Raw genomic sequence first — 24,933 nt, 5'->3', positions numbered from 1 at the left:
ATAAACTAAATGTTGACAAATGAATGGATAAAGAAAATGTGGTTTCTACATACAATGGAATATTATTTAGCCTTAAAAAAGCAAATTTTGCAATATGCAACAACATGGATGAACCTTGAGGACATTATGTTAAGGGAAATAAGTCAGTCACAGAAAGACAAATAGTACATGATACCAATTATGTCAAATTCATAGAATTAATGAGTGGAACAGTGGTTGCCAGGGGCTAAGGGGAGGAGGAAATAGAGAGTTAATCAACAGGCATAAAGTTTCAGTTAAGCAAGATGAGTAGGTTCCGGAGATCTGATGTACAACATTATACCTATAGTCAACAATAATGTGTTGCACACTTAAAAATTTGTTGAGGCATGAATGGATTAAATGCTCCAACCAAAAGACACAGGCTTGCTGAATGGATACAAAAACAAGACCCATATATATGCTGTCTACCAGAGACCCACTTCAGACCTAGGGACACATACAGACTGAAAGTGAGGGGATGGAAAAAGATTCCATGCAAATGGAAATCAAAAAAAGCTGGAGTAGCAATACTCATATCAGATAAAATAGACTTTAAAATAAAGAATGTTGCAAGAGACAAGGAAGGACACTACATAATGATCAAGGGATCAATCCAAGAAGAAGATATAACAATTATAAATATATATGCACCCAACATAGGAGCACCTCAATACATAAGGCAACTGCTAACAGCTATAAAAGAGGAAATCGACAGAAACACAATAATAGTGGGGGATTTTAACACCTCACTTACACCAATGGACAGATCATCCAAAATGAAAATAAATAAGGAAACAGAAGCTTTAAATGACACAATAGACCAGATAGATTTAATCGATATTTATAGGACATTCCATCCAAAAACAGCAGATTACACTTTCTTCTCAAGTGCGCATGGAACATTCTCCAGGATAGATCACATCTTGGGTCACAAATCAAGCCTCAGTAAATTTAAGAAAATTGAAATCATATCAAGCATCTTTTCTGAACACAACACTATGAGATTAGAAATGAATTACAGGGAAAAAACTGTAAAAAACACAAACACATGGAGACCAAACAATACGTTACTAAATAACCAAGAGATCACTGAAGAAATCAAAGAGGAAATCAAAGAATACCTAGAGACAAATGACAATGAAAACATGATGATCCAAAACCTATGGGATGCAGCAAAAGCAGTTCTAAGAGGGAAGTTGATAGCTATACAAGCCTACCTCAAGAAACAAGAAAAATCTCAAATAAACAATCTAACCTTACACCTAAAGGAACTAGAGAAAGAAGAACAAACAAAACCCAAAGTTAGCAGAAGGAAAGAAATCATAAAGGTCAGAGCAGAAATAAATGAAATAGAAACAAAGAAAACAATACAAAGATCACTACAACTGAAAGCTAGTTCTTTGAGAAGATAAACAAAATTGATAAACCATTAGCCAGACTCATCAAGAAAAAGAGGGAGAGGACTCAAATCAATAAAATTAGAAATGAAAAAGGAGAAGTTACAACAGACACAGCAGAAATACAAAACATCCTAAGAGACTACTACAAGCAACTTTATGCCAATAAAATGGGCAACCTGGAAGAAATGGACAAATTCTTAGAAAGGTATAACCTTCCAAGACTGACCCAGGAAGAAATAGAAAATATGAACAGACCAATCACAAATAATGAAATTGAAACTGTGATTAAAATTCTTCCAACAAACAAAAGTCCAGGACCAGATGGCTTCACAGGTGAATTCTATCAAACATTTAGAGAAGAGCTAACACCCATCCTTCTCAAACTCTTCCAAAAAATTACAGAGGAAGGAACACTCTGAAACTCATTCTATGAGGCCACCATCACCCTGAAACCAAAACCAGACAAAGATAATACCAAAAAAGAAAATTACAGACCAATATCACTGATGAATATAGATGCAAAAATCCTCAACAAAATACTAGCAAACAGAATCCAACAACACATTAAAAGGATCATATACCATGATCAAGTGGGATTTATCCCAGGGATGCAAGGATTCTTCAATATACACAAATCAATCAATGTGATACACTGTATTAACAAATTGAAGAATATAAACCATATGATCATCTCAATAGATGCAGACAAAGCTTTTGACAAAATTCAACACCCATTTATGATAAAAACTCTCCAGAAAGTGGTCATAGAGGGAACCTACCTCAACATAATAAAGGCCATATACGACAAACCCACAGCAAACATCATTGTCAATGGTGAAAAACTGAAAGCATTTCCTCTAAGATCAGGAACAAGACAAGGATGTCCACTCTCACCACTATTATTCCACATAGTTTTGGAAGTCCTAGCCATGGCAATCAGAGAAGAAAAAGAAAGAAAAGGAATACAAATTGGAAAAGAAGAAGTAAAACTGTCACTCTTTACAGATGACATGATACTATATAAAGGGAATCCTAAAGATGCCACCAGAAAACTACTAGAGCTCATCAATGAATTTGGTAAAGTTGCAGGATACAAAATTAATGCACAGAAATCTCTTGCATTCCTATACACTAATGATGAAAAATCTGAGAGAGAAATTAAGGAAACACTCCCATTTACCGTCGCAAAAAAAAGAATAAAATACCTAGGAATAAACCTACCTAGGGAGACAAAAGACCTGTATGCAGAAAACTATAAGACACTGATGAAAGAAATTAAAGATGATACAAACAGATGGAGAGATATACCATGTTCTTGGATTGGAAGAGTCAACATTTTGAAAATGACTATACTACCCAAAGCAATCTACAGATTCAATGCAATCCCTATCAAATTACCAATGGCATTTTTTACAGAACTAGAACAAAAAATCTTAAAATTTGTATGGAGACACAAAACACCCCGAATAGCCAAAGCAGTCTTGAGGGAAAAAAACGGAGCTGGAGGAATCAGACTCCCTGACTTCAGACTATACTACAAAGCTACAGTAATCAAGACAATATGGTACTGGCACAAAAACAGAAACATAGATCAATGGAACAAGATAGAAAGCCCAGAGATAAACCCACACACCTATGGTCAACTAATCTATGACAAAGGATGCAAGGATATACAATGGAGAAAAGACAGTCTCTTCAATAAGTAGTGCTGGGAAAACTGGACAGCTACATGTAAAAGAATGAAATTAGAACACTCCATACCACCATACACAAAAATAAACTCAAAATGGATTAGAGACCTAAATGTAAGACTGGACACTATAAAACTCTTAGAGGAAACATAGGAAGAACACTCTTTGACATAAATCACAGCAAGATCTTTTTTTGGTCCACCTCCTAGAGTAATGGAAATAAAAACATAAATAAACAAATGGGACCTAATGAAACTTCAAAGCTTTTGCACAGCAAAGGAAACCATAAACAAGATGAAAAGACAACCCTCAGAATGGGAGAAAACATTTGCAAACAAATCAATGGACAAAGGATTAATCTCCAAAATATATAAACAGCTCATGCAGCTTGATATTAAAAAAACAAACAACCCAATCCAAAAATGGGCAGAAGACCTATATAGACATTTCTCCAAAGAAGACATACAGATGGCCAAGAAGCACATGAAAAGCTGCTCAACATCACTAATTATTAGAGAAATGCAAATGAAAACTACAATGAGGTATCACCTCACACCAGTTAGAATGGGCATCATCAGAAAATCTACAAACAACAAATGCTGGAGAGCATGTGGAGAAAAGGGGACCCTCTTGCACTGTTGGTGGGAATGTAAATTGATACAACCACTATGGAGAACAGTATGGAGGTTCCTTAAAAAACTAAAAATAGAACTATCATATGATCCAGCAATCCCACTACTGGGCATGTACCCAGAGAAAACCATAATTCAAAAAGACACATGCACCCCAATGTTCATTGCAGCACTATTTACAATAGCCAGGTCATGGAAGCTACCTAAATGCCCATCGACAGACGAATGGATAAAGAAGATTTGGTACATATATACAATGGAATATTACTCAGCCATAAAAAGGAATGAAATTGGGTCATTTTTTGAGACGTGGATGGATCTAGTGACTGTCATACAGAGTGAAGTAAGTCAGAAAGAGAAAAACAAATATCGTATATTAATGCATATCTGTGGAACCTAGAAAAATGGTACAGATGAACCGGTCTGCAGGGCAGAAATTGAGACACAGATGTAGAGAACAAACATAAGGACACCAAGGGGGGAAAGCGGCGGAGGGGTGAGGGGGGTGGTGTGATGAATTGTGCGATTGGGATTGACATGTACACACTGATGTGTGTAAAATTGATGACTAAAAAGAACCTGCTGTATAAAAAAATAAATAAAATTAAATTTAAAAATTTAAAAAAATAAAAAGAAAAAAATAAAACTTTGTTGAGGGAAGGTCGTATTAATTCTTACCGTAATAAAATAAAATTTTTAAAAATATTGCAAAGTACTTCTTTGTGCCTACCTCATTGTGCACATATGTAAGTCTTTCCCTAGGGTAAATTATAAGTGGAATGTATGGATCAGAGTCTATATATATGTTTTAATTTAAATTATCTTTTAATTTGTATACCCAGTGGCAGAGTATGAGAGTATCTATTTCTCCACACTACTGCCAAATTTCATAGTTTCACACAAAATTTTTGCCAATCTGATGGATAAAATTGGTATTCAACTACTGCTTTAATGTTTGTCTTTCTGAGTCTAGTGAGGTTGAGTGCTTTTAGATGTTTACTGGCATTATATTTTTCCTCTGTTAAATGCTTTTTATTGATTTGGCCCATTTTTCTAGTGGTTTTTTAAAAAATGATTTATAGAGGTTATTTATTTATACCAGAAAAATACATACACATTGTTTTGTTCTAAAATTTCAAATATTTATCTTAGCCTGTTGTTTGTCTATTAAGTTTATGATGTCATTTACCTCAAAGATGTTTTGAATTTTGAAGAAAAAATTTATCATTCTTTTCATTTGTGGATTTTGCTTTCTCTGTCTCATTTATGCAGGTTTTCCTTTAGCTCACAGCAGATTTTCAATATTTTCCAAAAATAATTTTATAGTTCTATTTTTACATTTTGGGCTCTTTATTTTTGTGTGAGATATGAAGATACCTTTATTTGTTTTTGAAAATGCTGTTGAATCATCTGAAACTTTTCACTGATTCTAAATGCCCCTTTTCTCATATAGAAAGTTCCCACTTATATATGAGTTTTTTCTTGTGTATATGAGTATTGTCTATTCTCTTCATTGTTCTATTTATCTATTTCTTTGTCAATCCTGTATTTAGGGAGGCCTTTCCTGACCACCTTACCTGAAATAGCCCTCATCCATTCTCCATCACATTACAGCATTTTATTGTCTTCTTGGCATGTATATCTCTTTAGGTTTCTTATTTATTTACTTGTTTGCTTGTGTATTATAAGCTCCATGATGACAGGGGTCTTCACTACCTTTTTTAGCACCTAGAACAGCACCTAATAGACTTTCAGAAAATAGTTGCTGAACGAATGAAAGAAGGCCAATGACTTTTTATTTTTATTTTTAAGGTTTGAATAAATTTTTTTCAAAGGAATTTGCACTGTTAACCAAAGAAGTGGGTAGAGAAGGACCTTTTATCTTCTTGAAATTCTTCCATGTATGTTTATGGATTCTATTCACATGTCACCTTGCTTAAATATTGAACCTTTGGAAAAATTCATTCAAAGAGGCAGTAAAGGGTGATGTCTGTTTATTACAAACTTTGGAGATACTTCCTTTTAGGGTATGGAATTTGGAATAGCCAGATACAATCACTGAGTATGTGGCTCAAGACAATCATTAATTCATTCTGCAACTATTTATCCAGCACTCTGGTAAGTGCTGGGAATGCAATGGTGAGTAAAATAAACACGGAGCTTATGGAGGTGCAGACGCTAATAAGACAACCACAACAACGAATATACAATTATAAATTATGATCATTTCTATGTAGAAGAATTATAAGATTCTTTCAGTGCCTGTACAATCAAGGGGGTAAGAGAATATTTCACTGAGGAAGTAACCATTGAATGGAGATTTGAACCAGATGAAGAGAGGAATGAAACTTTTTAACAGAGGCCCTGAGGTGGTAGGAAATGAAAGAAAAAAATGAAAAAAGTCTGAAAGTAGCTAAATAGAAATGTTGAGCAGGAGTGTAGCTCTGGTGACGTAGCAGAGGCCAGATCAAAGGAGAGTGTAGTTTTTTAAGGAACCGCCATACTGTTCTCCATAGTGGCTGTACCATATGACCCAGCAATCCCACTACTGGACATATACCCTGAGAAAACCATAATTCAAAAAGAGTCATGTACCAAAATGTTCATTGCAGCTCTATTTACAATAGCCAGGACATGGAAGCAACCTAAGTGTCCATCAACAGGTGAATGGATAAAGAAGATGTGGCACATATACACAATGGAATATTACTCAGCCATAAAAAGAAACGAAATTGAGTTAGTTGTAGTGAGGTTGTTGGACCTAGAGTCTGTCATACAGAGTGAAGTAAGTCAGAAAGAGGAAAACATATACTGTATGCTAACACATATATATGGAATCTAAGAAAAAAAAAAAAAAAGGTCATGAAGAACCTAGGGGTAAGACGGGAATAAAGACACAGACCTACTAGAGAATGGACTTGAGGATATGGGGAGGGGGAAGGGTAAGCTGTGACAAAGTGAGAGAGTGGCATGGACATATATACACTACCAAACGTAAAATAGATAGCTAGTGGGAAGCAGCTGCATAACACAGGGAGATCAGCTCTGTGCTTTGTGACCACCTAGAGGGGTGGGATAGGGAGGGTGGGAGGGAAGGAGACGCAAGAGGGAAGAGATATGGGAACATATGTATATGTATCATTTATTCACTTTGTTATAAAGCAGAAACTAACACACCATTGTAAAGCAATTATACTCCAATAAAGATGTTAAAAAAAAAAAAAAAGGAGAGTGTAGTATAATGACAAACAAAGAGAAAAACAAAATAAACAGCAACAAAAGGACCTAAGTGGATTTTAGAGCAATACAAACCCTGAGTTCATGTATGAGTTTTGGTGCCTATCAGCTGTGTAACCAGATCAGTTTTAACCTCTTCCTCCTCAATTACCTTACTGATGAAAACAAACCTCATTGGGTTACTGTGAATATTACATGAGATAGTCCTTGGCACGTGTTAGATATCCATGGTATAGTTATAGTACTCCTAGGTTTGTTAATGGTTCTTTTGTGTTTGTTAGCTGCTGGACACCCTAATTTTAAGCAAACAAAGCAGAAATAATCACTGGTATTGGAGATTCACAGCCTGCAACCAAGTAAGTGTTTCCAAAAGAAAATTCAGTCAACACTTTTTGAGCAACTTGTGAATCCTTAGTTCAGTTAAAAACTGTTTTTGAGAACCTCCTTTGTACGAGATATAATGTATTCTTTTGGAGATACAAGAATGAGTCATTTTGAAGCTAATGATTAAACGGGTAATTTTATAACAATGTTATGGAGGATCTAATAGAAGCAAATTCAGTGTGTGAAGGGAATGAGGTGTAGGAGACAGTCCTTGAAGAAGGAACCACTGGGGAAGGTCATGGAGGGGAGAAAGTAATGGCCAAGAACCCACAAGGAGGGTGTCATGAAAGAGAATTGTAGCACTCTTCTTCAAAAGGCTGCTAAGAGAGGGTGGTTACCCAAGGCAGTGCTCGCAAGGCTGAATGGCTGCTCACAAGGAGCTCAGATCTTTGTAGAAGGACATCCTGGATCATGGTCATGGGTTAGTGCTAGACTACAGCCAAGATCAATGTCTCCAAGGTCTGCCTGTGTGTTTCTTTTCTGAGCATGTTTGTTTGTGGACTCATTTATAGAAACACAGTGTTCCTGCTGCTGGCAGTGAGTAGGCACTGAGACATATTTTATCTCTCCAAATCAATGCCATGAAATTATGGTCATCACACTTTTGTTGTCTGTGGATCACTTGCCCCTGTCCCCTACCATGACGCCCCTTTAGTCTTTTGTGTTTGATTAGTTTTTGGCACCATCCCCTTCAGGCAGAACTATCTGAATACCTATTTTTTTTTCTTACCACTTTGGGTGGGTCAGAGTTCTACTGCCTAGAAAACATCATAGAAAGCTCTTATTTCCTCAAAAAAGTGTCTTAGCTATGTCATCCTATTATTTACTCTATTCCCATTATTGCCCATTAAAATCTTATTCATCCTTCAAGAATCTGATCAGATGCTGATTTCCTCATGAAACCTTTTCTGATCACTCAAGCTTAAAGGGATTTTGTCTCCCTTTATAATTTTGTTTTACATAGTTTTTCTAACAGTGGATCCAGTGTCTGTTGACTATTAGTGTTACCTGGAAGAGACTTTCTTTTTTAAATAAACTTTATTCTTGAACAGTGTTATATTTACAGAATCATTGCAAAGATGGTACATAGATTTCCTATTTACCCACTACCCAGTTTCCCCTATTATTAACATCTTACATTAGTGTAGTACATATGTCGTAGTTAATGAACCAATATTGACACATCATTATTAACTAAGTCTTTACTTTATTCAGATTTCCTCAGTTTTCCCCACATGTCCTTTTTCTGTTCCAGGATCCCATCCAGGATGACACATTACATTTAGTCGTCCTGTCTTCTTTGTCTCCCTTAGCTGTGTCGGTTTCCCAGACTTTCTAGTCTTGGGTGACCATGACAGTTTTGAGGATTATGTATCAGGAATTTTGTAGAATTTCCCTCATTTGGGATTTGTCTGATGTGTTTCTCATGATTAGGCTGGAGTAATGGGTTTTTGGGAAAAAGACCACAGAGGCTAAGTACCATTCTCATCACATCATATCAAGGATACATACTATCAGTGTGACTTATCAAAGTTGATGCTAACCTTGATCATCTGGCTTGAGGTAGCGTTTGTCATGTTTCTCTACTGAAAAATTACCTTCTCCATTTCCATACTATACTCTTTGAAGAAAGTCACTGTGTGCAGCTCACACTTAAGGAGTCGGGGGTGGGGAAGTGAGAAGGGTGGTTATGCACCACCTCTTTAAGAGTAGAGAGTATCTACATAAATTATTTAGAATTCTTTTGCATGAGAAATTTGTCTATTCTCCTCCATTTGTTTATTCAATCATTTATTTATATCAACATGGACTTGTAAATATTTATTTTATATCTTGAGTTATAATCCAATACTACTTTATTCATTTTGTTGCTTAAGTTGTTCCAGCTTTGGCCACTGGAAACTCTTTCTGTTTACTCCGTGTTCCTTTGCCATATCCCCATCATTTTTGTGTATGCTTTCTCAATTTGGGGCACTAAAAGATTCTCCAGGCTCATCTGGCACTAAAAGATTCTCCAAGATCATCATATTTCCTGCCCCAGTCCTGGAATTAGCAGTTTCTCCAAGGAACCCTGGTTCCTTTTATTGGAGAATGGTATTAGAAGTCAAGATCTGTGTACTAGGTTTGCTCATTGCTATTGGGGTGTCATTGCTTCTAGGCCCTCTTAGCTTATATAGCAAGGAGATAGATATATGTGTGTGTGTACTAACCTGTGTGTACACATATCTATAAATATTTCCATATGTGACATCTATATCTCTATTAAGCTAAACGTGAGTTCACGCTGATGTCTCAACTCTAATCCATTAATAACATGGATTATTCTGGGGGAGCTTAAAAATACAGAATTTCAGGTATCATTCCAGAGCTAATAAATTAGGATAAATATTGCTCTTACATCTTTTGAAAGGCAAACACATTAACGTCATTGAATGTTTTTCTTGGTTTAATACTGGAATCAATCTTAAAATTATGAAAACATTGTAAATGTAAGTTTTACTTTATCACCATTCACAATTTGGGTAAGTATTTATCTTACTAAAACTTTGTTACCCGCCTATAGTTTGGCTAATTTTAATTCCATGAGTAAATGATCTAATAGAGTTTGAAAATTCTTATATTACATAACTATTGAGTGTCCCAGAGTCTGAAAATTCTTATAGTATGTGACTATTGAATGTCCCATTCAAGTATTAAAATCCGTGATTTAAAGTTCTGAAATAGAAATAAACACTGTAAGAACACAAAGATGCAAGCTGTGTTCATTCATGTCGAAAGTAACTGCCTCACTCATTTCCTCTCCTTGTCTTTCTTGTTTTCCTGCATTTTTGGTGGGCTGCAGGCTCCAGTTCCAACACCATCTTCTGAGATGATCCTGATTCCCAGAATGCCCTTGGTGCTGCTCCTGCTGCTGCCTATCTTGAGTTCTGCCAAAGCTCAGGTTAACCCAGGTAACACAGCCATTGCTCAGCCCCACGCTGGAAGACAGCTGAACACTCAAGCCCATCAATGTTCATCTTGGGAAAGGCACTGCTAAGGGGCCCAAAAGGTCATTCCTCCCTCCCTTTTTTTCCCTCCATGGTGAAACCTGGCCATAGCAGGAACAGAAATTACTATACTCTCTCTATGACATGTTGAATATTGTGAAAGGGCTTCTTATATGGACTAGGGTAGAATAAAAGGAAAACTTTTAAAAATGGGAAGTGGAAGAAGCAAACATTTGCTTCTTCATCTTCTGGGATACCGAAGGAGAGAATTTTTAGATGGCTTGGAGAAATTCTGCAGGTTGGTTTTCTAGTTATGTTTGGCTGTCTGAGGCCTGTATTTTACTTGGATGTCATGTTATGCTTTGGGGACCCTGGTCTTGTAGGATCTCAGGCAGTTTCTCTTTCCTACAGGGTGTGGCCATGCTCAAAAATAGGTATGTTAGTCCCCTTCCCCCAATTTTTAAAATTACACGTATATTTTAACTTTAAATTGAAGTATACAATTGTATCACTTGTCTATTACCATAGTAATGCCGCATAACAACTTATGCAAAATTGGTGATTTAGTCTGGTCTTTGTTGGACTATTCTTCTGGTCTCTTCTGGATTCATGCACATATCTGGGAGTAAGCTGGTTATTGGCTCATTGAGGATGGCCTTAGCTCTGACAACTGGGGCAACTTTGCTGTGCTCTCTTCCAGCAGATTAGTATAGATATATTTTAATGGAAATTGCACAGCAGCTAGAGCAGAAAGGGAAACATGTAGCATGTTTCAAGCCAGTGCTTGAGTCATATTCTCTGAGATATCATTGTCCAAAGCAAGTCACGTGGCCAAGCCCAGAGTCAGAGTGGAGAGCACAAAAAATTACACAGGGAAGGTCTGAATACCTTCAGGGAAGGGCAGTGTGAAGGGTTGAAGTCATTTTTTTCATTTTGCCACAAATATAAATTTAGGAAAGTAGATATAGCATAAGTGCTCAATTTGATGAATTTTACAAACTGAGCACATCCATCTAAGCAGTATCCAGATTAAGAAACAGAACTGTACCAGCACTTCAGAAGCTCTCCTCACACTCTCTTTCAGTCAATTTTCCCCACCCTCACCCCAAGGGTAGTCATTATTTTGTTTTCTAACAACATAAATTCATTCTTCCTGTTTTTGTACTTTATATAAGTGGAGTCATCTTTTGTGTCTGGCTTCTTTCATTCAATATTTTGTTCATGATATTCATCCATATCATTGCATGCAGTTGGTGAATGTTTCCATTGTTGTATATTATTATTTTATTTGAATATTTTATTTATTCAGTCTACTGTGGATGGGAATTTGGATCATTTCCAGTTTGAGCTCATTATGAATAAAGCTCCTGTAACCCTTCTTGTAAAGGTCTTTTGATAGAGGTATATACTCAAGTCAAAAGACTTGAGTATATACCTAGAAGTGACTTATATGTTTCATATAATCTGTTTTTCTACATGTGGCCAAAGAGTTTTCCAAAGTGATTTTACCAATATAACACCCCATGGCAGTGTATGAGCATTCCAGTGGCTTCATTCTATATTTGGATTCCTGAGGGCATTTTCATTTCCTCTTCTTCATATAGCATGAGTGTACATTTGTGAAATTCTCACCTTATTACTTTCTTATAATAAGCTTAGTTGGTGCATCTCAGATTTGAACTTTGACACCATTCTTTCATTTTTCTGCTTTGTATTCCTCTCACCTAGTTGAAGTCTGGTTGCCTCCTACTACATTTACCAAGCCCAGTGTCATTCTCCCTGCTTTGGTCTCCAAGGAAGAGTTGCTGTGAATGCACAGAATGGTAGGATGTTTTGGTGCTTGGCACACTCATAGAGACTGGTATGACATGAGGCTATTTAAATGACTAAACCAAAAGAGCTAGCCATCTGTGTTTGACAACATTGCTGTAGCCCTGGAACAGAAAACAGGCTGTTTGAAGACAGCAAGCAGTTATCTTTAAAATATTTTCCCCCATTCCTGGCATCAACTATTTCTACTGGCTCTTTCTGCCAAGGAAAAAGAAATAAAGGTCTTGACTTGCAAAGATCTTTATAGGAACATGGAATATTTGAGGTATGTTGAGGGGATAATACTTCCCTCTACCATTTCTGGTATTTTACCAAGTTAAGCTGGAGACAAGCAATGGGAAGCAGTGAGTCTAGTCACAAAGCTTGTGGCTCATGGAGGCTTAGGGCTCGCACACACTGATGAACTCAGAGTAGGTACATAATAAATGCATGTTGATTTAAGGATGACTTTTCAGAAGTCCTTATTGGTGTCACCGAAGGACTGAAAGTAATAGAGTAAATTCTTGGCCAGTTAGATTTTCCCCACAGGCTGGCCATTTGGTATAAATAGATGAAATGTTGGAGTTAAGTCAGGAGAATTGGGTTGTAAACAAATCTTATATACAATCTATTGTTAAAATATTGAAATATGTTTTAATGGATTATTAAGTGTAAATACTGTTTGGCAAATAGTAACTGGGCTAAGTATTAAATTCAATTAATATATAAAGTCTAAAACAAACACTGATTTAAGCTCATTTTGAAGATTTCACCATGGCCATTTGTCAGTGAGCCTTCTGTCTTAGTATGACTTATTCATAATAAGGATATTGAATATTTAAAAATATCAATGTAGACAAAGAATCAGAAGCCAACAGAGGGAGAATAATGTTGCTATTTAGAGAAATTCTCTACAACTGAGATCATAAGTGTCCTACAGTTGCCACACCCATGGAGGCTGCAGAGTAGTGCTAGTGTGATACAGGTCAAGGCATGAGGGCAGTTGGGCTGGTGGCTCACTGCTCTGAAGCACTGGAGTTTTGACAGTGGCAGCAAAGCAGGTAGTGGGTCAGGTGATGTTAGTAGCATTTCCAGTAGTGGCAGTGTTGAAACTGGTGTTGTCACTATGGGCTGCTGTGGAAGGTTTGCAAGTCCACATGGGAAATACTGACATACAGGTGTGTGTACATAGTCTTGAAGTGTGAAAAGTGTGCCTAGCCCTCTTCTAGCTGCAACAGTGCATCAGGGATTGGGACCTACTGACTGTCAGTTCAAGGAGGAAGTCATTGGAAAAGTTTGAGGCAGTTCCCTCTGTCAACATCTTGTCTCAGGAGAATCATTTAGCTATTGGCATCTGCATCAAAGAATCATACCAACAATTTCTGAACAACATTTCTACAAATCATCAAATGATTTGGATATTATTAGAACATTCTAATGAATGATTTGCAGTTAATTTGGAAAATAATATTTAACTCACTTAGAAAATTATTTTGAGAACAATCCTAGTTACAATCCCGGCTTGGTTTTTTTTTTTTTTTTTTTTCATTTAATTGAAGTGTAGTTGCTGTACAATATTATAGGTGTACAATGTAGGGATTCACAATTTTTTAAGGTTATACTCCATTTATAGTTATTATAAAATAGTGCCTATATTCCCCATTTTGTACAGTATATCCTTGTAGCTTGTTTTATACCTAATAGTTTGCACCTTTTAATCCCCTACTCTCCCCTCTGGTATTGCCCCTCCCTGCTTCTCTCTCCCCTCTGGTAACCACTAGTTTGTTCTTCATATCTGTGAGTCTGCTTCTTTCTCATTATATTCACTAGTTTGTTGTATTTTTTATATTCCACATATAAATGATATCATACAGTATTTGTCTTTGTCTGACTTATTTCACTTAGCATAATGCCCTCCAGTTCCATTCATGTTGGTGAAATGGCAAAATTTCATTATTTTTTATGGTTGAGTAGTATTCCATTGTATATATACACCACATCTTCTTGATCCATTCATCTGTTGAAAGACATTTAGGTTGCTTCCCTTGGCTTGGTCTTAAATTAGTTGCATAACACTGTCATTATATTTTCCTTTGTACTTTCTTAATCCTTTCACCAGTAGTAAAATGAAGTAGGATTAGATAATGTATGAGATCCTTTGTCACAAACCTACTATGATTTAGTGGTATGGGAACTTTACTGCCCATATTGGAAGATATTGCTAGGCTTTGGGCTTGGAAACAGGGTCCCTGAACTTGCATGGCTATTCTTTGTAAGAAAGACCATTTGTCCCCAGCTCCCTCCCACTTCCCAGGCTCAAGGATCTAAAGCCTGAACTTCAGAAGAATCTTGCCTTTAAGGCTAAGCACATAGGAGATAGCTGATGAATATTTTTACAATGTAAATCCTAAAATGCTCCCTAGTGAGAAGTTGAGTCCAGAAACCCCGCCCCAGCCTAGCCTGCAGGAGCTTCATAGTACTAGAAGCCACCTTCCCTAGGGCATCTTTTTCTCTAGAGGTGGGTCCAAGAGGAAACCTTTTAGACAGAAGAAATAGCACAAGCAATGGCTGGGAGGGAGGGAGAGTACACATGCAGGGTGATGAGCGAAGGACCCAATAGGGCAGTTTGCCATCCTCCGGTAGGGTCCGTGGGTCAAGAACCCTCTTTCTTAACTTGGGCTGGGGCTACTGGACTTAATAGGAGAGCCGAGGCTACCTCCATGGGAAATGGACACCTCTAGACTCCACAATGAAGTACAAGAATAAGCCTGGTTATTGAAGTTGTTTCATCAGTCACCAGGGTCAGGTTCCTCCAGAATGTATAAAACCAGTGTTTCAGTGGCCATTAAAGGTCCAGAACCTTGTGGAGTTCCAGGTAGGAGGAAGAAATAGAAGTAACCTGGTTATCCTGAAAACCTAGTCCTGAAAACCTGAAGTCCTGAGGACTCACTCAGCCATCTAAATAACTGCTGTATGTGAAGAGCACAGGGGCAATTGGCTCCACTCTCCTGACTTGGCTTGTGACAACTACTTGTGGTTGGAAAAGGGAGAAACACCTCTTCTCCCCAACAGGCAACCCAGGCATTTAGGATCCATGGTACAGAGCCAGGGCAAGGCAATGCTGGGACTTCCCATTTCCATCCTAGATTTTCCCCTCATAGGAAGCAGGCAACTTGCTAGCAGTTCAGAGCTCTGGGGTGGGGGAGTCCTCCTTTGGTATCTGGAATGTTCCCACTTTGAAAGGAGGAACAAAGACATTAAGGGTTTGAGATTCAGAGAGGAGTTCTCCTACTGGCTCCAAATTGGTTTTCGGTTCATCCCTGTGGTTTTATTCTTTCCAGCATCAGTCCTGCATTCAGTGAGTTCTTAGGGTCTAGGGACCTAGAATCCTAGGCTATTCATGCTGCAATGAGCCTTAGAAATATTTAAGTCCTTCCTTCTCATCTTACAGATAAAGGAACTGGGCGTCAAAGGGGGTGAATGATTTGTCCATGACTGCACACATAGCTAATGGCAAAGCAGGGACCCCAGGTTTCTTCCACCAGACTACCCACTCCTCTGGGAGCCATTTGAGGAAATGATCTTTCTCTAATAATCATGTGTAGCTGGGCAGCCTCATGGTTTCCTTTCTGTGACTTCTGATGTACATTTATAGGGGTGAGAGGTAATTTGGGTTTGAGGGACAGCCTGAAGCCAAGGAATAGGGTAAGACAACAGGATCTTATAGAGGTCACACTTGGAACCTCGATCTTGTTAGCACACTCAGCAAGCAAGGCTAGAGCTAGAAGCCCTTCCGGACCAACTCACCCTTGCAAAGAAACCAAAGTACTGGAGATGCTCTGGTGCTTTCTGCACAGAGTTGCCCCCTTCTCCCCACTCCCTCGTCCCCCACCAAGGCTGATACCTGCTACATTACCTACACACATTTCCATACTGAAAAATCATTTTTGTTTCCCAGGGTTCTCATTATTCATTTTCTCCAGAGATGTTCTGAGAGGGTTTATGGGGCCTCAACTGTTAATCAGAATGTGGTGCTAGTTCCAGGTTTCTGAAATCAGGCCTGAGGTGCTAAGGCTGTGTGTTTGTATGTATGTGTACGTGTGTACTTTATATGGCTTGAGCAGGGCCCTGGGAAGGCACCTCCTGGGTTGAATTTCTCGTAAGTGAGCAATGCTAGCTGCTGCCCAGATTGGCTCTTTCTTGCTTGTATGTTTGTTGATCGAGTCTAGCCTCAGGGTGGCCTTTGGTATCCTTCCTGCCAGTAAAAGGATCTTTCTCTGGGGATAACAGGAACTCATTTGCCCCTTAAGCACTCTTAGTTGTGCCAAATCGGGGAAAAGAGAATGCAAATTTTGAAGAAGTATACCAACAAATAGTTAATGAGCACTTAATATATTCCTGGTACCATTCTAAGTGGCGTCAACAAATTTAATCTTCACAATCATCTTATGAAGTAGGTGGTATTGTTATTCCAGTTTCACCGAGGGGAAATTGAGGCCCAGAAACATTAGGTAACTCAAGATTATAGACCTAGCCAAGTGGCAGAGCTGGGATGTGATCCTCCTCTGGGGAGCACATTCTTGACCTCTGTGCTCTACCGCCTCCTGGAGTGTTAGACTCACTGAATGTTTGTGCTACCCAATCACGTCAAGTCTCCAATGTCATGCTGGCTGAGATGGTGAAGGTATGAGAGTGACCCAGAGATAAAGGAATTTGCCAGTCTCAGTGAAAAGAGGAAGGGAGAGAACTGAGCTCAAGTAAAGGCACAGAGCCACAAATAGAAAAACAAGAGGCTGGAGGTGGTTGTCACTGAGGGGTCATAGGGCAAAGATGAGGTCAAGGTGTTGCCAAAAACAGGAACCACGTGATTTTTAGGATCCTCGGTATGTGACAAGTGCTTTCCGATCAAAGGCTTTGCCTTCACCCAGTGATAACAAAATGCTCTGCCAATGTCTTCCCTCCCAGGATGCACGTTCCTTTTGCTGTAAGATTTCAACAAATCTGATATCAGGACATTCTAAAATCTAAACAAGCAATAAGCTTCTCTGGGCCCTCTTTCTAGATTGTCCCCTAAATTGGTGTTTCTTCTTGACCCTGAGGTCATATTACAGACAGCGTGGAGAGTACGTGCTGACAGCAGAGTGTGAGGACAACAAAGATGGTGAAGAGACCACGGCAACTGAGAGATCTAGATTCTAGTTCCAGCTCTGTCACTATCTAGCTTAGTGACTTTAGCTAAATCTCTGCACCTCACTTTGCTCCCTTATAAAATGGGAAGAATAAACTCTGCTTTCTGCACTTCACAGGGTTACTATAGGGAGACCAAATGAGATAATGAAGTCAATGGACTTTGGAAAGTTATATGCAAATGTCAAGGGTTGTGATTTGTTACTTTTGGAAGAGAAGGAAATTAAAATAACCCAAACACTATAAAACAATAGTTTCTATCAAGCAGATGATGGAGGAGGAAAGAGAAAAAGTGTTCATTAGTGACTATTATCATCCCTTGTGGTCTCCAAGAGAGACTCAAATTACCTTTGGAGAATAGGGGTTTCTAACAGCCCTGAACTCCGGCCATCCTAATTCCAAGGGATTCAGGGCCGTGTGCCCAGGCTGAGCATATCCATGACGGTGTATTTTTTCTGGGGAGAATAGTGTGATTGTTGACTTAGCTCTTGGTCTTAGCCAGCAGGCCTCTGAAGAGCATGGATGTGGTAAGATAGCCCTCCCAGAATTTTTCAGTGGTTTGGACACATACACAGTAAAGTAAAGCAAAAGTTAAGACATTCAAAACAATGAGGGTTTTGGAGAGGGGGGGACTTAAGTGGGAGGTGGTGAGTTGTTAAAAAGTATGCAACTTCTTTTTTTCCTGCTTCACAGATGTTTATGACTTTGGCTATTGTCTTATTTGGTGTGGTGTCGATCTCTTGTGTCCTCATGACGGACACCTATCACAGTGCTTGGCTTATAGAGGCAATCAATAAATATTTAAGGAATAAAAAGAAGGCAGAAGGAAGGGAAGTTAAGAAGCTCCCAGGCTTCTCTGTTTTTTCTACAAAAATGGATCTAAATTATGCCATGTGAGACTTGATCTCACAAAGATGTTCAGAAGCTGAGAAGAGGCCATATGATATCATCCCTTTAAATGACGGGAGTGCAAAGTAGAAGGATGATAGACTGAAGTTCCCTGAGCTGCAGCTACTAATGTGCAGTAAAGAGGTCCAGCCTCTGATGTCCGAGGGCTGAGAGAGCCCTTCGCCTTGCAGAGGTAGAGTGCAGCCTCTGTTTATTCCTAAAAGCTTAAGGTCTCCCTCCTTTGGCCTGTGGGCAGAGTATTTTAGTGGTTATAAATAAAGAAAAATGTGCTTAAGTTTACCCAAATACGTGTAAAGCTTTTACTCTTGACTTTTCAAGGGAGGGATTCAGATTTAATCTTTTGGGTGCTGTAAGCTTAGTCAATATATAAGGTCTAACAATGAAGAGTATCTTCTATGCATAAGCATTGCTAACTTAAGAAATGGTTCATCCTGGCATAAGAGAAGCCCTGGCTATGGGGACAGGCTAAAACCACCTTGAGAAAGCTATAATATTAGTTTGTTTGTTTCTAGTAGGTTAGACCAATACTTAGGACTTTGCCATAGCTTTTCTTTTTTTTTTTTAATTTATTTATTTATGACTGTGTTGGGTCTTAGTTTCTGTGCGAGGGCTTTCTCTAGTTGTGGCAAGCGGGGGCCACTCTTCATCGTGGTGCGCGGGCCTCTCACTATCGCGGCCTCTCTTGTTGCGGAGCACAGGCTCCAGACGTGCAGGCTCAGTAGTTGTGGCTCACGGGCCTAGTTGCTCTGCAGCATGTGGGATCTTCCCAGACCAGGGCTCGAACCCGTGTCCCCTGCATTGGCAGGCAGATTCTCAACCACTGCGCCACCAGGGAAGCCCACCATAGCTTTTCTTATTGAGGAACTTGCTCAATAGTGATGGATGGCTATCCTCCTCCTACTACTACTATACGACTAGTGCTGCTACTGCTACTACTACTACTACTGCTACAACTACTAATGATAACAGCAACAACGACATGGTATATCTATGGCTACTGGTTGTGTTTCTTGATTAAGTAAAATTAATCCTTAATTTCTTTTATGAGGATGAATCTAAATTCTCTCTTGAAGTGCCAAGAGTAAGAAATTTACAAATACTGGGGTAAATTCAAACAAATTTTTCTTTATTTATAACCACTAAGATGTCCTGAAATTGACTTGGCCCACTTCTCTGTGAGGCTGGGTTGGTCTTCTCTTTGGAAATGTGTTTGCATCTTTGATTTTCTTAAGAAGAGGTGAACCCAAAGTCCAGATTGGCCAACAGTGAAGGCAGTCGGATCTGCCTTTACTTGGTAGGGTAGAATTTCTTCACTCTGGGCAATCGGTAAGGGTATAAGCTTGGATTCTTCGTTATTCAGTGTTTTTTTAAAAACTCCTGTGTTTTCTCTGTGACCTCTCTTCCTGGTGGGTCCTGAACTCTAATCTTTGTTTTGTCAGACTCAAAAACTCAGTTCAGCCCTTCAGAGGGTTTCTCCTTAGGTTTCTCCACTACGTCTCTATACAGCCCCATCATTTGGCAAATGTGCTGAGCAAGAAAAAAGCCGCCTGCTAGAAGGATCCCAGGTCTACTTCAAAAGCTCTTAGATTTTATCCTCTAGTGACCCTCTAACCAGTGCAAAGCCCAGAGTCAGCCTCTTGCCCTTGCCTCCAGTTGACAAAGGGCTACACATGACTACAGAAGTTATGTCACCTGTCAGATTCTCCCTTCTCTGAAGCTTCAGTTTCTCTGTTCTCACTACCTCAGCAGCAATCAGATGCCTTCAAGTAGATGATTTGTGAATTTTATTCAGTTCTTCCAGTTATCCTCAGGGGGAGGGTTACTGCAAGCTACTCCATGCCACCTGGAAACAGAAATAAAATGTTCACTTTTATCTCGTTGCCGTTGTGATTCATATTAACTGATTATGCTTTGCTTTTCGAATTGGCTAGTAGGAAGCTCAGAGACAAATTTGAGGCCCATCACCAGCAAAAGGTATAGAACCAAATGTAATATTTTGGATATAAACCTTAGCTCCATCTTATCTTATTGTCCCTGCTCTCTTTCCCCTTACCCACATTTCTCCACTTATTTGTTTATTTATTACTTAGTATCTTATACAGCTTTGGAAGCCAATTCCAATCTTTTTTTTTTTTTTTAGAATGAATCAGAGTAAAAATAGTTAAGAAAATAAATAACACCTAACTTTTATTAAATGTTACTGTTCTAAGCATTACTCTGTTCTAAACATCACTATCTAAGTACTTGACATATATAACTCATATTTCCTTACAACATTCTTATAAACAAGTACTACTATTACTGTTAAACTGAGAGGCTTAAAGTTTAATTAATCTTCCTAAGGCCATAAAATCTTTTAATTGCTTAAGAAAACGTGAATGTAATATCCCCTCTCCTTCTCCTAGATATCATTTACTGAGCCCTATTGCCTTCCAGGAAGTGTGCTACGTTCTTTGCATACATTATATTAAATCTCCACAACAACCCTGCTTGGCAAGATTATTAAAAGACTAGGAAGTTGAGGTTTGGAGAGGCTTAGTAACTTGTCTTGGGGGTCCCGCAATTTGGAAATGGCAGAATCAAGTTTTAAGCGTAGACCTGTTTTGATTCCAAACTATGCCGCGGCTTTCTTCTCAACTCCTGACTCATGGCTACCCAGCTGTGTCTTCAACCTACCTCCCTGTTGAGGGAATGAACACACTATTTTACTACGAGCCTTTCGCTGACTTTGTTAACCAGGAAGAAGAACATATCTTGTCTGACCCTCATCTCAGTACCCGGAAATCCAGTGTAGCTTGGGGACCCCTATTCTGGAGCTCTGCAATAACTGTTTCTGGAAAATACTTTGGGCTTTTAGGAAAACTGCAATTCTAAAGAACTGTTCCTAAGGGGAATTTAGACTTGGGCAAAAGAGGTCTTGGCAAAATAACTTCATTTTACCTAGAGGAACCCAAATAATTTTCCTTGGCACCTAGCAAGATCCCTTTATGTAGATATTTACCTGCACAGTGAACCAGTCTGAAGTAGCCTGCTAGGTAGAGCTTATGGAGAGAAGGGGCCCAAATAACAGCTTCTTTAACTGGATCACCTTGTCCTCTCTGGAGCTGAAAAAACTAGGTCATGGTAGCCTGAGCTTGAAGAAAGAGGAACCAGGGATCAGGGGATCTGAATTTCAGTCCTGATTACCCTAGTCAGCTGTGCATCCTTGAGTAAGTCAATTCACCTTTCTGGGGCTCAGAGATTCTGATATTTAACATGGAGCCGTTGAAGGGATTGGTTTCCTAAAGTCCTGGCTCTAAAGTTTTATGGTTGCAAATGTTCCTTTAGGCCAGAGACTGTCTTGGGTCCCCTGGTTGACCCTAATAACTGCACCCCACCCCCGTCAGTCTTACCTTGCCTGTGCCCAGAGAGGCCCAGCTGTCAGCTCTTCGTGCCTCAGGCCTTCTGTGTGTCGTGTGTGTGTTTTCTTGGAAGCTGCATATAGGACACTCATTGATGGGGGCCTGTGGTCTGGAGCTAACAGTGAGATGGTAAACATCATGGAATAAGCAGCCCTTTCAGGCTCTCAACTTTGGCAGCACAGTGTGAAAATAATTCTTGGAAGCTGGGGCCTGGTGGCCGCTGCTTCTCCTCAGCCTGCCTGCCAGGTTCTACCAGAGCTCAGGATGGACCAAGCTCCCGCCTGGGCATGTAGCAGCCAGTACTGGTAGTTTTCCACTCTGAGAAACTGGAAAAGTGAGTTGGCTTCTCTGTCCAGGAGACTGGTGGATAGTGGAGGCATCAGGAAACCACCAAGACAACTCAGCAGGCAAAATCAGGTGATACTTCTTTGCTGCAGGGTCTCTTGCTTCCCTTGCTATTTTCTGCCTTTTCATGCTGCTTTATATTTCATAATGTGGAGCTCAGAGGCAGATGGATGGGCTCTGATAAACAATGAGGTAGGCTTGGGGGAAATTAAGGGGACCTGACAATTAGGACTTGGGCCTACTTGGCAATTCTGAGTCTTTGCTATTGGCTGGGATCCCTTCCACAGAAGGAGTTTACCAAAAATAGTCATATTCAATAGGAAAACCACATTGGTACTGCTCAGAAGTGCCACGTTGGCTGCCCTGGGCCAAGGTTCATCCTGGTTCCAAAGACCCACTAGGATGAGAAAGGCCATCCAAGATCATCTTGTCTATTTTCCTGTGTCCTTTCTCTGAGGCCCCTGGAAATACTGATTCAACAAGACACTTTGCCTAATGGCTGCTTTGTGGGCTCTTGCCTCTGAATTCCCTTTCCTCATCCTTATATTCCTTGGTCTCAACTTCTAGACCTCCAGCCCCACTCCATTGTCTGAAGAGGGTTTGTAACACTTGTGGCCCACAGCCTTATTCTAGCTTGAGCTGGGGATCCTCCACTGACTAATATTCATGTCAGAACTTCTCTTCCTTTCATGCAAATGCCCACAAAGCCCTTGAAAGAGCATCCCTGCTGCTCACTCTCCTCTGGAGATGGTTGTGAGCTGGGAACAAGATGGCGCTCACTCTGACAAACCTTGACCCTTGTCGGGGAAATGCAGCTGAGCAGGGTATTTTTTTCAGCAAACATGGGCTGAGTATCTTTTGTGGCCAGGCACTTTGGGAGGTTTGGGGGCAGAGAAATGAATCAGTTGCAGCACCTGCTCTGAAGAATTCAACTTGTGGTTAAGTTCACAGACTCCATTCATCCATTGTTGCATTCATCCTTCTGTCCATCTACCCATCTCTCTACCTCTTTGTCTACTTATTTACTTGCCAAATGTGTGTTGAGCATCTAATGGTGCTCTGTGTTGGCAGATGGTGAGGGGGAAAAGAAAGGATCTGATATGATTACTATTCTCAAAATTGCTTACAGTTTCAATAAGCAGGTAAACAAGCACAAGTAAAATGGAAACTCTGGCGAAGGTTGTTACCTAAAAGAACCCCCCATTTTCCCCACCATCACTTTTATCCTCATACCATGTTTTAGTGTTTTCCATAGTTTTGTCACACTACCTGAAATAGTAATAGCTAATAAGAACTATAGTCAAATAGACAATTTGATTGCCTATTTTTTAAAAAAATTTATTTATTTATTTTTGGCTGTATTGGGTCTCCATTGCTGTGCGTGGGCTTTCTCTAGTTGCGGCGAGCGGGAGCTACTCTTCCTTGCGGTGCGCGGGCCTCTCATTGCCGTGGCTTCTTTTGTTGTGGAGCACGGGCTCTAGGCACGTGGGCTTCAGTAGTTGTGGCACGCAGGCTCAGTAGTTGTGGCTCTTTGGCACTAGAGCACAGGATCAGTAGTTGTGGCACACAAGCTTAGGTGCTCTGTGGCATGTGGGATCTTCCCTGAACAAGGCTTGAACCCGTGTCCCCTGCATTGGCAGGCAGATTCTTAACAACTGCGCCACCAGGGAAGCCCTGATTGCCTATTTGATTGTTGCAAATCTATTGCCTTTTTTCTGTCTCCCCTACCAGAAAGTAAGGTCCATGAGATAAATCATTTTCTCTATCTTCTTCACTACTCTACCTTCAGAATAGTACCTTACACAGAGCAGAACCTTATTTGTTAAATAAATACACAAATAGTCATTAAATAAATATACTTGTTAAATAAATCCATGAACAAATCCATGAATAAATCCATGAATAAATCCATGATAGGTTGCAATAAAATATGTAATGGCCCAGGCTTACAAGGAAGTCTCAGATGTCTGCTGCCTGGTTAAATGTCATTAGTAGGGGCTATCCTTCTCTGACTTCCCAGGTCTTTGTTTTTAAGTTCTGTAATAATAAACAACATAAAACTCTTCTTTTACCACTTTTTCAACAGATATTTATTGAGGACTCAGTTAACACCAGACACCCTACTAGAAACTAGAGAGACAACAGAGAGAAAGATAGACAGGATCCTGCCCTCAAAACATGTACTGTTTAGTGGGGAGACTGAAATTAAACAATTATTTTTTCTACAAGTGTGAAAGGTGCTATAAAGGAAAAGCAGTGCGTTATAAGCATTTAACAGAGATTTCTAATTTAGCTGGGGGCTCAGAGGAATTCCCTAAGGGAGGCGTGGTCTGAGAGCTGGAGAATGAGCAGGAGTTAGTAGGTAAAGGAGGGGAAAGGAAGAACATTTCAGGCAAAGGGTGCATCATGTTTAGAGAGACCTCGAGGCTGGAAGGTACTTTGGGTCGTTGTGAAGTTGAAATAAGACCAGTGTGCTGGGATATAGAGAGCAAAGATCTGGGATGTCCCAAGATGAGGCCACATTATCCTGAGAAGAATGAGAAGCTGTTAGAAGGTTTATGTTAGGATAAGACTTTAGGAAGCTCACCTGTGCTACTATATGGAGAAGGGACAATAGGGGAACCAGGAAGAAGAGCTAGAAGGCTTTATAGTTGTCCACATGTGAGATGGTGGAGGTTGGGCCCTGCATAGGAGGTGTGGGGAAGGAGAGAAATAGCTGGACTTAAGAAATTTGCAGGTGATAAATTTGTGGGATTTACTGATGGGCCCAGTGATTCTCAGAGGCCAAGTTTACATCTCACCCCTTGATTGCCTCTTAGCAGAGGTAACATGTCACCTATCATCCTGAATTCCTCCTCTCCAATAACACTATATCCATCTCCAGGCAGAGGTTCAGAGACCCTGCTCCTGACTCAGGGAGAGCCCTTCTA

The 24,933-nt window shown here is 39.6% G+C and overlaps 1 protein-coding gene across 3 annotated transcripts in view; it reads left to right on the top strand.

Annotated features, from left to right (window-relative positions):
• DDR2 (discoidin domain receptor tyrosine kinase 2) overlaps positions 1 to 24,933 on the top strand; it is a 159,506-nt gene that overhangs the window by 87,314 nt on the left and 47,259 nt on the right. For 2 of the 3 annotated variants that reach the window (XM_082466720.1, XM_082466719.1), the window contains exon 3: positions 10,208 to 10,316. The exons of the other annotated variant lie outside the window; for it this stretch is intronic. In XM_082466720.1, coding sequence (XP_082322846.1) covers positions 10,235 to 10,316 — 82 coding nt within the window. In that variant the 5' untranslated portion in view covers positions 10,208 to 10,234. The remainder of the gene's footprint in view (positions 1 to 10,207; positions 10,317 to 24,933) is intronic. 3 annotated transcript variants of the gene reach the window in all.

This window comes from Balaenoptera physalus (assembly GCF_965194825.1).
Source record: "Balaenoptera physalus genome assembly, chromosome: 1".
NCBI lineage: Eukaryota > Metazoa > Chordata > Mammalia > Artiodactyla > Balaenopteridae > Balaenoptera > Balaenoptera physalus.
The sequence above is the reverse complement of the archived record's forward strand: the minus strand, read 5'-3'. Positions and strand labels throughout refer to the sequence as shown.